The sequence below is a fragment of the Ambystoma mexicanum genome, chromosome 2q (genome assembly GCF_040938575.1).
Source record: "Ambystoma mexicanum isolate Mex_15411 chromosome 2q, UKY_AmexF1_1, whole genome shotgun sequence".
NCBI lineage: Eukaryota > Metazoa > Chordata > Amphibia > Caudata > Ambystomatidae > Ambystoma > Ambystoma mexicanum.
In genome coordinates this window covers 577,953,361-577,970,437 of record NC_090924.1, presented here as the reverse complement: position 1 = coordinate 577,970,437, position 17,077 = coordinate 577,953,361, and the positions used below count along the sequence as shown (strand labels likewise).

General features: G+C 46.5%; 1 protein-coding gene across 1 annotated transcript in view; it reads right to left on the bottom strand.

Annotated features, from left to right (window-relative positions):
• WDR86 (WD repeat domain 86) overlaps positions 1–17,077 on the bottom strand; it is a 552,090-nt gene that overhangs the window by 365,443 nt on the left and 169,570 nt on the right. Inside the window, exon 3 of the mRNA XM_069647716.1 lies at positions 12,322–12,463. Coding sequence (XP_069503817.1) covers positions 12,322–12,463 — 142 coding nt within the window. The remainder of the gene's footprint in view (positions 1–12,321; positions 12,464–17,077) is intronic.

The window sequence follows — 17,077 nt, the reverse complement described above, 5'->3', positions numbered from 1 at the left end:
CTGTAAAGCCATATGGAATGGCAGAACCGGGTCAGATGGGGGACCAACATCAAGGATGTCCGTCAGATCATCCTGCACAAACTCCCCTGGGGGAGCAGACCAACCCAGATACTCAGACACCCTAGCCATAAGGCGCCGGTATGAGGAATCGGCATGGGAGCCAGGCTCAGGCCGACCAAATTCCACCTCCGGAGAGGTGTCCAGACCACTAGCATCATGCAGCGACTGCCTCAAATCGTCAAATTGACTATGGCCCGAGACAATGTCATCCGGCACCTGAACAGGAACCAGGCCAACCGAATCCTCATCCGCCTCCGAAATATAATCCAAGTGGTGGAAAGGCACCTGAGAGTGCCTGCTCTTAGCCAGAGCCTTCCTAGGGGGTACACCCGAGACACGGGGCACCTCCGACACGAAAGGCGTCGATGGCGTCGAGCGAATCGGCGCCGCCGTCGAGAAAACCGGCAACGGCGCCGAGAGGATCGGCGTCGACGTCGAGGAAATCGGCGTCGACGTCAGATGCAGCGCCTCCAATATCGGCGGCGTCGACACAGCCCTCGAAGCCGGAGCCTCGAGCGTGTCCCTCGACGACCTGAACGTCGACGGCTTCGACGACTTCCCCGGAGCCGGAGCATCGAGAAAGCCTGTCGACGCCCTCGACGCCTCAGACGTCGATGTCTTCCTCGAAGACATCACAGGTGCACACGGTCTCGATCGCGTCGAGGACCGGGACCTGGAACGGGTACGGCGAGAACGAGCCTCCTTGTCCGAACGGGACCTCTCCCGTGACTCGTGCCGACCACTCTTGCGAGCGGCGTCTCTCGACCTCACACGGCCGACCCCACTCGGGGGCGCGGACGGTTGAGTACCCTGCGACTCAAGAATCGCCAACATTTTCTTCCCGAAGGAAGCCCATTCCTCCGGCGTCGCACGGCTGGTGGGATAACCGACGTGCCGGGCAGAGTCCTCGGAAGAGGACCTGGAAGGCGACCGGTGACGGCGCTTCCGAGAACGCCTCGAAGAGGCAGAGGAGTGGCGAGACCGACTCCTAGAAGAAGACCGACGAGACCTCCGACGATGACGCGGAGAGTCACCCCTCGAATCATCCGTCGAAAGCCCCGCCGACTTCGACTTCCGGGGCTTGGACACCCGACCTACCGACAATTTCTTCTTACGTTCGCGTAAGGCCTTGGAAGTGAGCGACAGGCAGTCGACACAGTCATCCGTGTCGTGGGCCTCCCCGAGGCACCAGAGGCAGGCGTCGTGCGAGTCAGTCACCGACATCTTGGACCCACACACCCCGCACTTCTTGAAGCCCGGACGCGGGGTCGAAGACGAAGCGGAAGACATCGCTGCGAAGGAATATTCACAAACGAACAGGCTCGAAGAACCAGAAAGAACAGAACTCCAAAGAGTCGAGGCTAGAACCGAGAAACACGAAGCAACACGTTCGCGGAAAAAACGGAACTGAGGCTACTGGCGTCGTGCGTCCTACTTATCACATCGGATGACGTCGGACGTCGGAGGAGGTCCTCGACGGCGGCGCATCGACGTCATCGACGCAGGACGCAGACGCCGAAAAAGTTTCCGAAGCAGCACAGCTGTGGTGATTACTGTCATAGATATGGAATACGTCGGAGGACCCAATCCCCTCGAAACGTGCATTTCTAGTATATGCTAGGCTTCACTGAACTGAGTTCAAATGCTGAGAGTTCACAAAAACAAACATATTTTTAAAACGTTTTATTTGAGATGTACAAACAGTACATGTAACATAAACAGTCGTCAGTAAACAGCTGAAAAAGCAGTTTGGCAAACTTTAATAAGGGGCACCAAGTAAAAATTGAGGAAAAATAATGTATGCTAGGAAAGATTTGGAAGAGTGAGCATAGTTTCACAGTATGCTGATAAAATGAACAACCCCTGTACAACAATGAAAGTCAAACCTATAAGTTAAAGGAATACGGACCATAGTCTATCTAAAATAATGCCAGCTTTATGGACTGTGGGAGTCAGTTAAAGGCTATATGGGCCTCATTACGACCCAGGTCGAATGGGTTTAACGGCGCCGGTAAAGGTGCCGGAGCCGTTAAACTCATTCCGCCCTATTACGAGGTTCCCTTTGCGGGTCCCACGAGGAGACCAGGGAGCTAATAACGGGCTTGTTATTAACAGGTCCCTTGTTAGCTCCCTCCCCATTCCCATTGAGCCCTATGAGGGGCTCAAATGGGAATGGGGGGTTGTTCCCTGAATGGGGAAATACCGGGTCCTCCAAGGTTGGAATGGCCCGGTATTTCCCCATTCAGGGACCCCGGACCTGAGTTTGGAGGCAGCCATGCCCTTGTTAAGGGCGCCGGTCTCCGGGGCTCGGTGGATGGTGTTTTGAGTGGAGGGGAGTGTGTGTTTGGGGTGCGGTAGCTGGTGGTGTGCGTTGGTGGGTGGCGTATGTTTGCGGTGGAGTTGCTGGTGGTGTTGGATTGGGGGCAGTCGGTGGTCCTGGGGGCGGTGCGGGGTAGTGGGAGCCTCGCCTGAAGAGCATGAGCAGGCGTACAGGCTGGGGTCCCGCGTGTCTGCGCGCCGGTCTCCGGGGCTCGCTGGGTGGTGTTTTGACTGGAGGGGAGTGTGTGTTTGTGGTGTGGTAGCTGGTGGTGTGCATTGGTGGGGGGCGTTTGTATGCGGTGGGGTAGCTGGTGGTGTTGTATTGGGGTAGTGGATGTTTGTGGTTGGGTGGTTGGTGGTTTGTGTGGGAGTGTGGGCTGTGTGTTGATTGGTGGGTTTGGTGCACATCATCCTTTTGGATGGGGAAGCGCTTGCGTGGGTCAGCCCACGCACTCGTTAATGAAGAAGAAGAAGAATTAGATCGCGACAGAGCGTCCTTTCCCAGCACTTGTTGGGAAACCTCAGCATGCCACGTTATGCAGCCTTTATGCTACTGGCCTTTTGGAGGCACCCGGTTGTCAGGAAACTATTGTATTTCCCCGCACTGTTAGTCTACGGAATTTCCAAATAATGTGTTTGGACGCATTATTTCCCGCCAGCCAACCAGTCGGGAGATATCGTGCACTGAGACAGAATTTCCTTGTTGCGGGCTAACTCAGCAGTTTTGGAAACCTCTCCCACGAGCTGCCAACAGCTTCGAGGGAAAACAAACATTCACAGTGCAGCACGGAGTCCATTGAAAACAATGCGACTGTTGAATGTGGCTCAAAGCTGAGCGGGGAGGTTTCCTTTTCAAAGAGGAAAATCGCTCTGATCGGTATAGGAACATAAAGGGGACTCTAAAACAAAAGTTCAAGCAATTTAAATAGTACACCTGGCTGTTTCATTATATCCGCACGCGTCATTTGATAGCAACAAAAAAGGTATTTTAGGGGGAAACCGAAGGTTCTGGAACTGTACAACCTACGTCTTTCCTACAACAAGTGATATGGCAAAAATATAGTCAGTGTTTCAGATCGTTTCATGTGACCAGGGCAGTTTCCAACAATTGTCCTTTCAATGGAACATGTAGCAAGAGCCAGTAGCTCTCTTCAGTTGGTGAACAACGCGCTCAGAGGCCGTTCAAAATGCTACAGAAGAACATGGGTGTAACAAAGGTAAAAAAGAAGGCAGTTCCCAGCTATATTAAGTAAGGTTAGGTTATAAAGAATGCTTTGAAACTACTTCAAAGCACTATAGGGAAAGACCAGAAAATGAGTTAGGCTATGAGGTGAAGCAGTCATGTTTCCATATGATCTGCATACCTAGACATACTCTAACAATGCTTGTCAAATGGTGCGAGTGAATGAGCATTTAATGGGAAAACCTGCTATTTGGTGAGTGTACCAGAGTACAGTTTGGCAAAATCTTTAAAATGGCAAGAGTACTTCATGTGATGGCAACAACTACCTAATGGGTTGAGTTCCTGGGCATATAATGTCAACTTCTGGCAAATAGTTGCATGCCAGTTTGGATAGCTCATGTGCAACATACTAGTTTTGGGAATGGGACAATGCCACCTGACAAGTATAAAACCCTGGAGGTCCCGACTTAACCCTTCTTTCTGAGGGAGACGAATCGAAACATCTGTGGGATTGATTGTGTTTCCGTGCAGAGGCGACCTGGCCTAGCAGTTTTGGCTGGACTGCTCCCATTGGCGACAGTACCTGACTGATTTGCATATGGCTGGACCCCTTTTGCAATGGCACAGACGGGCTAAAAAACGGTGGTGTGGAAGGTTGCCCAGAGCACTGCCAGTGGTTCAGATTAATTCAAAACCTTCCACCTATCACTTTTATGGTAATAGGCGATGAATCGAGTGCCACCAGTGGGTAAAAATAACAGTGATTACTACAGAGCTTAGAAGTGTACCATCTGAAGCTTGATAACAATCACTCCATTATAATTATATGATGCAAGTAGAATGCCAAAGTAATGAAATGTCCAGTAAAATGTGCTACTCGTTATTGTCTGATGGCAAACCCTGAATTTGATCTCAATACCAATAGTAGCAAGAAAGAAAACCTTTTCACTAGACGCATGTCAAAACTGTTCGCTTTGTCATTAATTGTTGCTAAAACTAAAGGGCAGCAACAAAAACAAGGGGACTCATTACAAGTTTGCCGGTCCAGTTACAATGGTGCCGGTAAGCACCAGCACCATTGTTCCCAGAGCGGCAAACTATGAGGTCTGCAAACAGGTGCCTTCCCGGCTGCCTGGTCTGACCTGGCAGGCGGAATGGCACCTGCTTGCAGGCCTTGACGGCAATGGGCAAGAACTGGGACCGCTGTGGCTGTAATGCCCCGATAAGTCCCCATTGCCGGGCGCTGGAAAAAAATGATTCCGGCGCGGCTAACGCCACACTCATAATGAGGCCCAATGTGTACAAACATAGCTTTTTCCATACTTATCCAAACAATCCCAGTTAAGAGCATAATTTGGCAAGGTGACGCCATGTCACTAGAGCACGTGTTTCCAGTCATGGGCTTTTGTGTAACAGATCAATGCATTCTGAGAGTTGTAGTCTTATTTCAATTGGATTAATATACCAGAAAACAATGATTTTCAGAAGAAACCAAAGTTAAGTTCAGATGACATGGAGTCACTCATATAATTGCCCTAAAATATCCCATACACAAGAAAATTAGCATAAGTGCCTTCAAAAATACCACAAATTAATATCAACTCCTACCCTCTTTATATTATGCCTGCCATTTACTTTTGTCCCCCACACCTGTCCTCATCTCTCTCTCTCTATCTCTTCTTTTTGATTAAGCCAGCAAAAAAAAAAAACACAGTCCTTTCTGGCCACCATCATCGCGCAACGCTCCATTCTGGCAAGCCAGTGATTAGGAGATGTTATCACACCATTTAAGCATGGTTAGTTTCAGAAAGATATCTAATTTGGAAGGTGGGAGCCTTCTTAAAAAAACGCTCGCCAGAGTATAAACCTCTTAGCTGTTGGCTTCATCACGGGAGGCAGATCGGTATGGAAGGGCTGGCTTTTGTCCTCTGCTTTGCCCCTGTCCGTGTAGTGTGCAATGATCTTAAGTGGACGGCTCCCTGGCTCTGCCAGGTGGGAGGTTAACAGGCTGCTGCGCCCCTTGCCCTAACAGTGGCCCGCGCCTTAGGTTTGCCTGCCCCTAGAAACTGGCGTGGCTTTGACTCAGCACATTCTTACCCCACAGTAGCACAAGGTGTGCCAGCGCGCTCCAAACATAAATGTACGCACGCGCCAACAGTCCACGTTGCGCTGGCCAGGAGATCGAGGTGGGAGTTTACTAAGAGACCCTCTGGTGTAAATTCGGAACGCCATGCAAGTGTATGGCTTCCATAGCAAGCCTTAGCAACTACTGTCCTCTTAAAACACTGCGGCCGCCTATTTTGAAGTCACGGAAGAAGATTACGAATCCGTCTATCGTAAAGTTGTCGAACGCAAACCTCCCTTCTCTATCCGTTTGCTTGTCTATGAATGCTACGTCTGCTCCCTTTTTTATTGCTATCAACACCCCAGCCCTTTTGTCCATTGCATTAGATTGTGCCCATATCTTGTACCCTCTGATGAATACTTTCTTTTTATCCTGGGCTCTTATGTGTGTTTCTTGGAGCAGCAGGATGTCCACTTTCTCCCTCCTGAGCATGCTCTCTACCTTTTTACTCTTCACCGGGGAATTCAGGCCCCTTACGTTGTATGATAAAATTCTTAGTTTCCCCATTTCGTTAGCCCGGAGTGGGTGCCCTAAATTCCTGAGTGTTGTGAGCCCTACTTCCTTCCAGAATCCCCCCGCCCTGCCCCCCACACTACCCAATTCCCCCCCCAACTCGTAACTTTGAACTAACTATGATCCCGAGGACGGCCCGGGTACCCAAGGATGCTAGGGTGTTGCGCCCATCACTCCCTGCCCTCCGTGAACTCGGGCTAAACTTTGTGGGGGGTCCTAAACTCTGCATTTCCCTCAGACCTTACTTTGTGCCAGATCCTGATCCCCCGCCGGGCCGCTGGGTATTGCGTCCTCCGATCGACCTTCAATGTTCACCATTCCTGCCTTCTTCAGTTTGATTCTGTCCCCTTCACTTCCCTTTTGCCAGTGTTTCCCCTCTAGTCCCCTGTTGTCTTCTTGGAGCCTCCCCTACCATTTTGTTTCTTCGTTTGCTGTGCCTCTTCCCATCCTCTCGGCCTCTTATGAAGTTCCCCGCTTGTCTTGCCGCCCCTGCATTCTGCCCCCTCTACTTGCAGGTCCATAATGTGGAACCCTTCTTCACAGGTTGTCACTCTTCTTTGTTGCCTTCCCACTCGAACAGCATTCCGAATGGAAACGTCCATTTGTACCTTATTTCCTTCGCCATCAGCTCCTTTATCAGTGGGGCCATCTCTCTCCTTTTTAGTAATGTGACTGAAGCCAGGTCCTGGTATAGCTGGATATCTACCCCATTCATCCTAATTTGGTCCATCTGCCTCGCCCTTCTTAAGATTTGTTCTTTTTGTGGGTACGATGAGAGGGCTACCAGCACATCTCAACGTTTTTCTCCTGGGGTGCCCATTCTTTTTGGGCCCACTCTGTGCACTCTGTCAATCCCAATGGACTCCCCATCTTGCGCCTCTATAATGTCTCTAACACTTGCTGGACTGCATTTTTGAGATCTTTGTCCAAAACCGACTCCGGCATGTTCTTAATGCGGATATTGGATCTGCGGGATCGGTTTTCTAAATCCACGTGTCGGATCTCAAGGTTGTGGGTCAGTCGCACCAGGTGCTCCTGCGTCTCACTGTTTTGCATTGCTTCTTCTTCTGCGTTTTGGACAACTCTCTCTAGCGTGTCTGTCCTTTCCTCCAGTTTAGCCAGATCTAGCTTCAGGTCTTGGACTACCTGCTTCATGTCATTCCTCATCGTGGTAAATTGGTCCTGCACCGTTGCCATAAATTTGTCTTGCAGCTCCACGAATCATGCATGCATGTCATCCCTTGAGGGAGGGAGGTTGCATATGTTGGGGGGAATGTTATCAGCTGTTGGATCTTCCTGTGTCTTTCCCCTTGTGTTTACTGGGGTATCAGATTACCACATTTGAACTAAGTTTGCATCTTGTTTGGTATTTTGTGGGTTAGGTTGGCTTGAGCCCTCTTTCCCCTTTGTCTTCGACATAGCCGTAGTGTCGTGGTCCCCTTATGATGTTGGGCGCCCTGTTGGATGTTCCTGTAGTGCCCTTGGGTTCTTGTCTTTATTGTCCTCCTCCAGCTGTGATGGGAAGGAGCTAAGGAGTGGGGGGGCAGAGTTTGTTGCCTAGAGTGGGAATGGTACTGCCTCTCCTGCCCCTGAGACCAGGGGACTGTGGTTCTGGATGGAGGGGCCCTTCACTTTCTGTTCCAGATGCCCTTCCCCAGTAGCTTCTTCGGTTCTTGCCCCCCACTCCCGCACTGACTGTGGCTTTGCTGATTGTTTTAGAGGGGGGAGCCTTTCCCCAGGTATGGCTGTATGCCTTCTATATGTATTTGGGGGGGAGTCCCGCCTCCCCTTGCCTTCCTTGTGGGTGGGGGGCACTGTGGAGGGACCCGCTCACCTTCTGCACCCACTGCTGGCGCCCGTCAACGGAGTGCCACTCTACACAAGCTCAATGCTCGGCGTCTTCCGCCCGCGGTGCACACGCTGCCCCGGCTCTGTCTGATGTGCGCCGGAGGGGCCGCGGGATCTCCGCGGCTCCGATGTGATATGGGCCGCGCTCCGCCGGCAGGCACCGGTCCGTGCACGCCACTCTGCTCGGCTCCCCGTTGCAGTCTCCTCGTCCACTCCCCATCGCTTCTCTCAGCGGTGCGGCGCGACTCAGTGGTCTTTGGAGTCGGAGGGGCACCCCTGTCACGGCACTTCACTTGGCCTCTCCTCTGTCCGCTCCGCAGGCCGTTTTACCCTCACCTCAGCACCAGGAGACTATGCATGCAGTCAGCCGGGAAATCTAGACGATTGTCGGTCGGATTGTCTGGTTTTATGAGGTGCTTATTAGCAGCCCGGCAGGAGCGAGACTCAAGCACATCTCCCTGCACCGGCGGCCATCTTGGGAGTCTCCAAAATCATTTTTTATGATGAAATTATTTCAGAATAACTCCCCCTTCCCTATATTATGAACCCTACCCCTATCCCCTCCAAAGCCCTTGTAATCCCTTAACCCACACCCCATATATTTGGATTCTTTTTTTGAAATAATTTAGTCGAAAGAAATTATTTTGAAAAAACTGTTGAGGCTGAACCAACACAATACCCATGGAACTCTCCACCACACTTCCCTTCTCCTCCTCTTCCTCCTACTTCTCCTCTCTCCAACATCTGATTGGCCACCTCTCTATTGCTCCTCTTTTCTCATTCCCCCCTCCCCTAGAATCTAGTCTCAATGGGTTTCAGGTGTTATCTGTTGGGAATTTTACATTCTGATTTGACAATCTCTGGCATCATGCAGTGCTCCTGCTTCCCAGGAGGCTTTGACTACACTGTCTGGGAACTGAGGGGCAAGCAGACTTAATCAGGGCTGCCAACTTGGATCTCAATATCGCACAAGTGCAGAAGAGTAATGCTGTGTGGGATCAGAGTGCTCCACCATTATCTGCCCATGTTCCCACGTATGGGTCCTTTCTGGCCATGCGCCTATTCTGGCTCTTGTGTACATTTCTCAGTGCTCATTGTCTTCTTTGGGATTATCTGGATTCCACTGTCCTACCCAGAATGGGGCTTCAATCTCTTTTACTTTGATATTGTGTAGTCTGCCCACCCAGGATTTACTTCACCATGTCAACTCCCCTTAAAGGGATACCATTGTGTGTGCCTTGTGTGTGTGCAAGCCCCTATGTCCTGTTTGTGCCATTGTAGGCGTACCCAGACGAACCTCAGACATGGCCCCTGTACTCAAAATTACATGTGGTTGTGCACCTGGCACCCTTGGCGACCCCACATATGGTTCATATGGAATGGCGACACAATTGGTTTACCATAAGTTTCACGTTAAAAGGTACCATTGTGCAGAATGTATTCTGTGAGGAGTTGCTACATTTTGCTCAATCCAGTAGCTTCAAAAGCTCAGGAGTTTTCATCAAACTTTAAAAAACACTTTCACCTGCTGTAGGTCCTTTTAAGAAGTTTCCTGTTATTCAGAAGGAGCAGGTTGAACTTTTGGGAAATCTAGTTGTGACGAGTTCAGAATTAATACATTTTGTTAACCTTCTTGTGTAGATAGTGATGCACATCATATGCAAATTGCTTGCCCTCCTCAACGCAAAACCACGACAGATGTAAGCTGATCTGATAAGAGAAGAAGGAAATCAAAGTCCACAACTCCACTACTCAGAAAAAGGAGAGGATCCAATCAAGGTCAGCTTCCCAGAGAAGATGCACACCCCGCACATGCCTAATTGCAGATTTGAAAAGAGGCCCACAGCCTCAGAAGTTCAAAGGAGAAGCATGCAAAGCCACTTGATGAAAGAGCCCCCAGGAAGCTAACCGGGTTACTAAGAACAGGGTAAGAGAATTTAGGAAGTTATGCTAAAGAAATGAAAAGCTGGAGACCATTTCTCGCCATATGGAAAAGAAGGGTTAGACCTGCTAGGGATTGGCATTCTGAATAAAGATTGTACCTCAGAGGGGAGAATGAAGACCTGTTACTTCTCACACTGAGGCTGAGCTTTTTCCTGATATGGAACGTTCACCATCAGGGTTCGTACGTGTCAACATTCCCACAACCACGGATGAAATCAGATCATTCCTAAGGCAGAATCCACTGAGAGTGGAGAATGCCCCCCCTGTCCCCCCGTTAACTTTGCTGGAGAGTATTAACAGCATGGAAGTTGTAGTTGTACAAACGCATGCTCTTTTCTTGACTAAGGAAGTACTGAATATGAAGCCAAATAGTCATCATGTTTTGAAACTTGGAAAAACACGATTTTAAAAAAATATAAAAGCACCACTTTAAATGTGTTCCAATATTTTTAGTTTCTCTACATTTTCATCAACCCATGATCATTATTTAAATACTACAATCCAAAAATAGAATAGATTAACTAAAACGCAAAGCCTGAAGTATGAAAAGAAGAGCACAGAGAGTGCTGTCACTTGCACTCTGTGCAAGTGACAGCAGTATGACCAGAGAAAATACAAAAGATATCTTGAAGGGGTGACGGTTGCTGGTTTTTATGGTGAAAATTAGAATCAGAACAGCAGAGACAGAGGAATCCCTGAGGTGAAGAAAAGACTCCCATTTGGAGCCATACATTCTCATCAAGTGTTTCCTGCACGAATGCAACCATCACACAGAGGGTTCATTGTCCATAGAGGGGGTCGCAATTAGGACGTGGTTAGGCTCTGCAGAGTTGCTAAGGTTCTGACAGGACTTGAGGGACCAGAGGACAGGGCTGCCAAGTCTACAACTGCATTCTGTTATTTTCTATTTCTTTTAAAAATAATTTGTGTTTCCGCATATTGTAGCGAATGTGTAGCTCAGCAACACCACCAACCAATCAGTAACCAGCACACACAATGAATCACTGCCTTGGTGCTCACATAACAAAGGAATCATTGATTTTAATCTGAGTGTACCCTTTCCAATAATGGGGTACACTTCATCCCGGCGGACAAAATGGCGTGTATTATAGGCAAAACAAGGTGTTCGAAAAAGTACATTGAAATTACCGAACATTGTAAACTGTCTCTTTTTAATGTTAATTTCTAATGACCACTTCGATTACATATTGTAGGTAAAATAAGAATGTTACACTTTTCTCACTGAGCAAAGCCCATTATCATAGAATACAATTAACCTATCAGGAAATAACTGATGTGATATTTCAAGCTGAAAAGGCTTTTCCATTCCTACTATAATCTTTCAAACTACCCCTATGAGGAGGGGAAGGAGAGACACAGCATCAATGAGAGTGCCCGGCTGCCTTGCATCAAGAGCATTGGGGAACAAATGTGCATTGGTGTTGGGGCTCATTTCGTTATTCAAAACACTCACCCTATAGGATGATCTGAACAAACATCATAGATGTTTTTGACTGATGCTTCATGATAGAGAAGTCCACATTTAATTATTATTTTGAGTCTCCATTACTGTATGACTGCTATATTTGCTAACTCCAAACAACACCCACAGTCTGCATATTGCTCCCGATATCCATCGCCCCTCTGTCCATACTCCAATGGTTTTGCTACAGGTTGTGCTTCGGGGCACCTATGAGCCAAAACTCAAAATGAGGTGGATGGTGTTGGGGGGGTCTCCGCCATCTCAATGGAGCATAGGGGAAAGGGAACATTAAGGAAAAACATCCCTGCAGAGAGTCGACCCAATCCACAATAAGGAAGCAGGTAGATTTGCCCACACAACAAGATGGAGAGGGCAGGCAGCGTCCAGGGAATGTACATGAAAATGAATCCCACAGTGGAATTAAACAGTAAGAAGACAGGGTACATGGCTTCCTTATATGAGTCATTATTTATTTATTTGAGGCTGCAGCAGGCCAGTACGGCTCTCAGATATGACCCATGTCAATGTAGATGATCTTTGTGGACAAGGGCATCAGATGTCCAAATACAAAGAATGTACATGCTACACAAAATCCAAAACCAAATAAAGGGTCTGACAGAAGAGAGCATTAGCCAACCTTTTTAAGTAAAAACGTGGATAGTGCTCACAAAAATGACCACTGTCCCACCAATGTATTTACTGGTTTGGTAGCATGTTATGCCCACCAATTACAGACAATCATACCAAAGACACATGCAAGATAATGTATGAACATAACTTTGCTTGTGATGTTTACACACTGACATGCTGCTGTGCTCTTATGGAAGCCATCTTGCGTGTACCCACCTGTTGACTATGGACGTGTGTCCCCCATACACTTCCAAACACCGGCCTGTTGTCACATCCCACTTTCTGACTGTTTGATCAGCACTGCATGTGAAAGCTGCCTCGTTTTCCAAGTGGCAAAAAGTAATGTAGCTTCCATGGCCTGAGAGCAAATGTGGCAAGACAAATAAACAATTAGTTATAAAAAAGACTTGCACTTAGAATCAAGACTTTATATTGTTATTGTAGGCCTTCCTTCTGTATATCAATGACATAAAAAAAGCTAGGTTTAGGCCTGCTGAGTTACATGAAAGGGCAGCCTTCAGTTCCAGAATGTTTCTGTGCAACATTAAGCCTTCTTCTACCAAAAGGCAGCATCTTATCAGAAAATGGCACCTCAGTTAAAATAACTAACGAAATGCTCTTTCCCCACCCCACGCTCTGAATTCCTGAATGGATAAAGGTTACCTTCTCTGGGGAGGTTCTTGATGGCACTAAGCCCTTACATCGCCATCAATGTGTACTTCTCAGAGCTCAATTGGGAGTGCCAATGATGGCCTGTGGTAGGAAGGTGGGAAGATGTTGAACTGACAAACTTATTTCGATGCTGTAAGGATGCCCAGTTCTAGTTATGACTGGGGACACAAGGTATGTCCAGACACAAGGTGTGTCATGTGGTAGTAATTCTGGGGGAGAAACAGTCTCTGCACTGGGATTGTCACAGTTCTCATCTCTAACCTTTCTCCACTTTAAGAAGGTTTCCTTAGACTGAGGTCAGCGTTTATGCACTAGATCTTCATAATTTTGATCCTAGCAAGTGTCAATACTCATGTGAATTAATACAAGTAGACAGGCAATTCATCAAAGAAGTATAAGTCTTCAAAACCAAATGTGAATCACCGAATACAAGAATTCCTTTAGTAACTGGGTCAGGACCCAAGTCATCCATCAGAAAATTGGCTGTACTTCCAGAATGATTATATTACCTTCCAGTACAAGAAGTAACCTAGGATGTTGAGCCAAAACAAGGCAGATATAGACTATCATTGGATTTCTGGATCAAAATCAGTATTGAATGCTCTGAGGAAGTGCAAGAGCTTGAAACACGTGTAAGCGGCATGACACTTGGCACCAATCTAAAAATACGTGTGACTATACAATGAAACGAAGAGCATAGTTTTGGAATTAAGCTTATACAACGGTTTTTAAAACATTAAATTTAGCGATTGTAGCTCAACTACTTAGTACTTAAGTGCAGAGCCACTGGCCCTGGGCCATAGATGGTCATGTAGTGGTAGTGGCATGGATGGTCATGTGGTACTAGTAATGGTAAATAGTTTATAGGAATAACAATGGTTTAATCAAAATACAATTTATACATAGTAAAACAATACAAAATGAATATTAGGGAAGCTTAAAAGATGCATGTAACATTAAGTAAACATAAAACACATATGCGTAGGAGCAAAACATTTAGCATGAATAGTAAAATAATAAATATTCAGACATCAGTCAATTCGCCAAATTATACCAAAAAGGGTTCTACGTTGTTTATCCAAGTGAAATAAATTGTGGTACTTTACTTCGACAAAACAACTTGGTGGGTTTCTTTTCATTCATCCTTTTTTTTTAAATGGTGGTTCTCTTTCCCACCCCTGTTCCCCACCGTTCCCACTCCTCGAAACCTCCTACCCCCTTAATGCACAATATGTATATCCCCACAAAGTTATTTTGTCGAAGTGAAGTTCAGCAAAGTATTTCACTTCGATAAAACAACGGTACAGCCCAGAAAGACATTCCAATGCCCTTGATAATGTCAAGGTCCATGCACTTGCGCGATCTCAATGTCACCTGGCCTAGTAAGATTGTTGTATCTGTCTCCCCTCTGTTCTTACCCCTCCATTGCCTCGTTGCGCCTTGGATCACTTGTGTATAGGCGCGCTTTAAATGCCATATCATATCACATCCATAATCATAACAGAACACATTTTTCAATGGGTACTGGCATTTAAAAGACATTTTGTAAGTTGTTTGCCAAAAGCACAGTAAACGTCTATATTTCTTACTTACTTTAGTTCTATTATGATGGGATTTTGAAATAGACAACAACCAATATCATTTAAATGCAATGTAATGGGGACATAGCAGCATAAAATGGATTACCTGTTAAAGCCGCATTCTCCATCAGTAGAATGGGTCATCCTGCATCAACCAGTGAAGTACAGAGATAAAGGCAATCTAGGTGTCCATGGCCTTAAACACCTGTTTCCTATCGAAGCTGATTTGAGGGTGTTGGTATCAGAACCTTTAATAACGCTTTCCAAAATGTATTTTCCATCTTAACAAAAGGTTGTACATTGCCTTGCCCCCAAAGTTACCTCTATATGTTGCTTCTGAGATAGCATTTTGAAGATAGAATGTTTGAGCTGCTTCCATTGATTGTATCCAGAGACTTGTGAGATCTGGAAGTGACATGGCCCGATGAGGCCACAGCATGTGGATATCAAATACCATTCACTGCAAAGTTGTGAAATGTTTTGACTTTCTATGAACCTATTATTACGAGATAATTTACGGCCCCCAATCTTCAAAATCCTGGTGTTACCAAGTGTAGATGGTCAGATCCATCGCACACCAAATAGAGTCCAAGAAAAAGAGGAGCTTCATTAATTACATTTCTGCTCTGGTCATTAGAACTGCATGGTCTGCCAGGGGAGGATAGGCCAGAGCATGGTACGGGTCATAGTTACATCTACCTTGACAGCAGTCACTTCTTCTCCCACACAATCTATGAAAACACTGTAAAGGGCTGTGAGCAAAACAGAGCCATGATGGAGTCCTGTATGGATGGACAAATGATCTGTCTCCTCCCTGCTTTCTAACACTCACAAGAGCTCTATCTATAGCATAGAACCATTGCAAGAGCTTGATAAACCATCATCAGTGCCCTTAGACCACAGGGATATCGACAACTTTCAAGCAGCACCACAGTCATTAAAAGCCAATTAAAGGAAACCCTTTTTCAGCGTAACACATATTTGGCAAAAAAGCCACAGCCTGGAGGCCTGATCATGATGCCTTGCCATCAACCTACTCTGTTTATTGCAGATCCAAGCCGCAACTGTATTAAATTTACCGAAATGTTGCCACGCAAATCCAGATGGGAGATGGGAGTAATCCCAATAACTAATGACCTATCTCCCTTCATGTAAATTGTGATAACTATAGCAGGACACCATGAGTTAGGGGCCATATTGCTAGATATAACTTCTCCCATAAACATGTGTACAAAATAAACCCAGAGAGACAATTTAGGCGTTTTAAATGACTTCTGTGCTGTAAATGCCACTTAGACCTTTGGTAAAGAAGGTTTTGTTCCGATTAGTGACGGGAGACCAGATACTGCAAATTAATTCACCAGTTTGTTGCCATGAATTAAGCCATTTTATGCAGAGAGATAGGAAAATCAATCATTCTGAATAATATCAATGCTTGGAGATGATAAAGATGAATTTCCTATGGCTAAGAAGGCCTTCGCATCTCCAGAAACCATTTTGATATTTTTGGTCTAACAACATTTGCATTTAATTCCCCCAGCTGTTGTCAAACTCTGCTATTTCCTCTGACTCCTAAATTTGTAATCCCTTGTTGCATCTTTCAGAAATGGGGGTCTAGGTCCATCTCCTGTTTTTTAAAGTTTTTTTATGCATTATCGATGAGGAATACTACATGAACAACAGCATCCAATAGTCAAACTACACCATGAACAGAGCCATCTGCAATTAGGGAACAATTTAGCAGTCCTATACAGGCCATTAAGCATAGCAGAGATTTACGTAAATATGAATGAAAACAAATGTTTGGTCATTCCGCATCAGAAATTACAGCATTACATGTGTACACATTTGCCCGGTAACCCTCCCATATGTTTTTAGACCAGTGAGACAGGCTAATGGTGGATATGTAGGTCTCATCCCACTCTTTTGCATATTCTAGTTCTTTTCGCTACATCTGATGCGAAGGAGGTTTCTTCAATTTAAATACTTTCAAGATGCATTTTTTGGCTATAAAGTATGCTAGATTAAAGAGTCTATGATTTAACAGCTGTTTTGCCTATATCCCCTAAAAGGTATTTCGTTGGTGCGGTATATCAATCATTTCTGCTAGCGTCTCTGCCACCTTAGACCAGAAGTCCAACACCACAGGACACATCCAAAACATACAAAACAAAGGGGGGTCTACATATGCAGGAAATCCGCTGGCACTGTATGACATTTAGGGGATTCTTCGGTGGCCGCAGGAGAAAATCTAGCAACTTTTGCAGGCGTATAATGCAGTCGGTTAAGGACTTTAAACTGTATCAGACGGTACCTCCCATTTAACAAGACGTCTTTGGTGAGAAGGCAGTATCTTGCCCACACCTCGTCTAGCAGCGGGGGCCCAATACGCGACTCCCATTGACTGCGGACTCATGCTGTACACCTAGGGACTATTGCTCTGTGTTGTATAGTTTAGATACTCGCTTGCTGTGCTCTGAGTAACAATGTCAACCAAGGAGTGAGTATTGGGTTTCACAGGAAAGAATGGCCATTTCCACCTGAAAGCGCCTCTCATTTTGGCATATTGAAGTAGCACGATCTCAGTGTGCCCCATCTTAACTGTGAAGTCCGATACAGGATTCACAAATAAGGGAAGGTGGGAGCTATTTCGCTCCTGATTTCTGCCTAAAGAAGCCTGGTTAGCGTGACAGCAACAGCTACAAGGAGATACTTTTGGC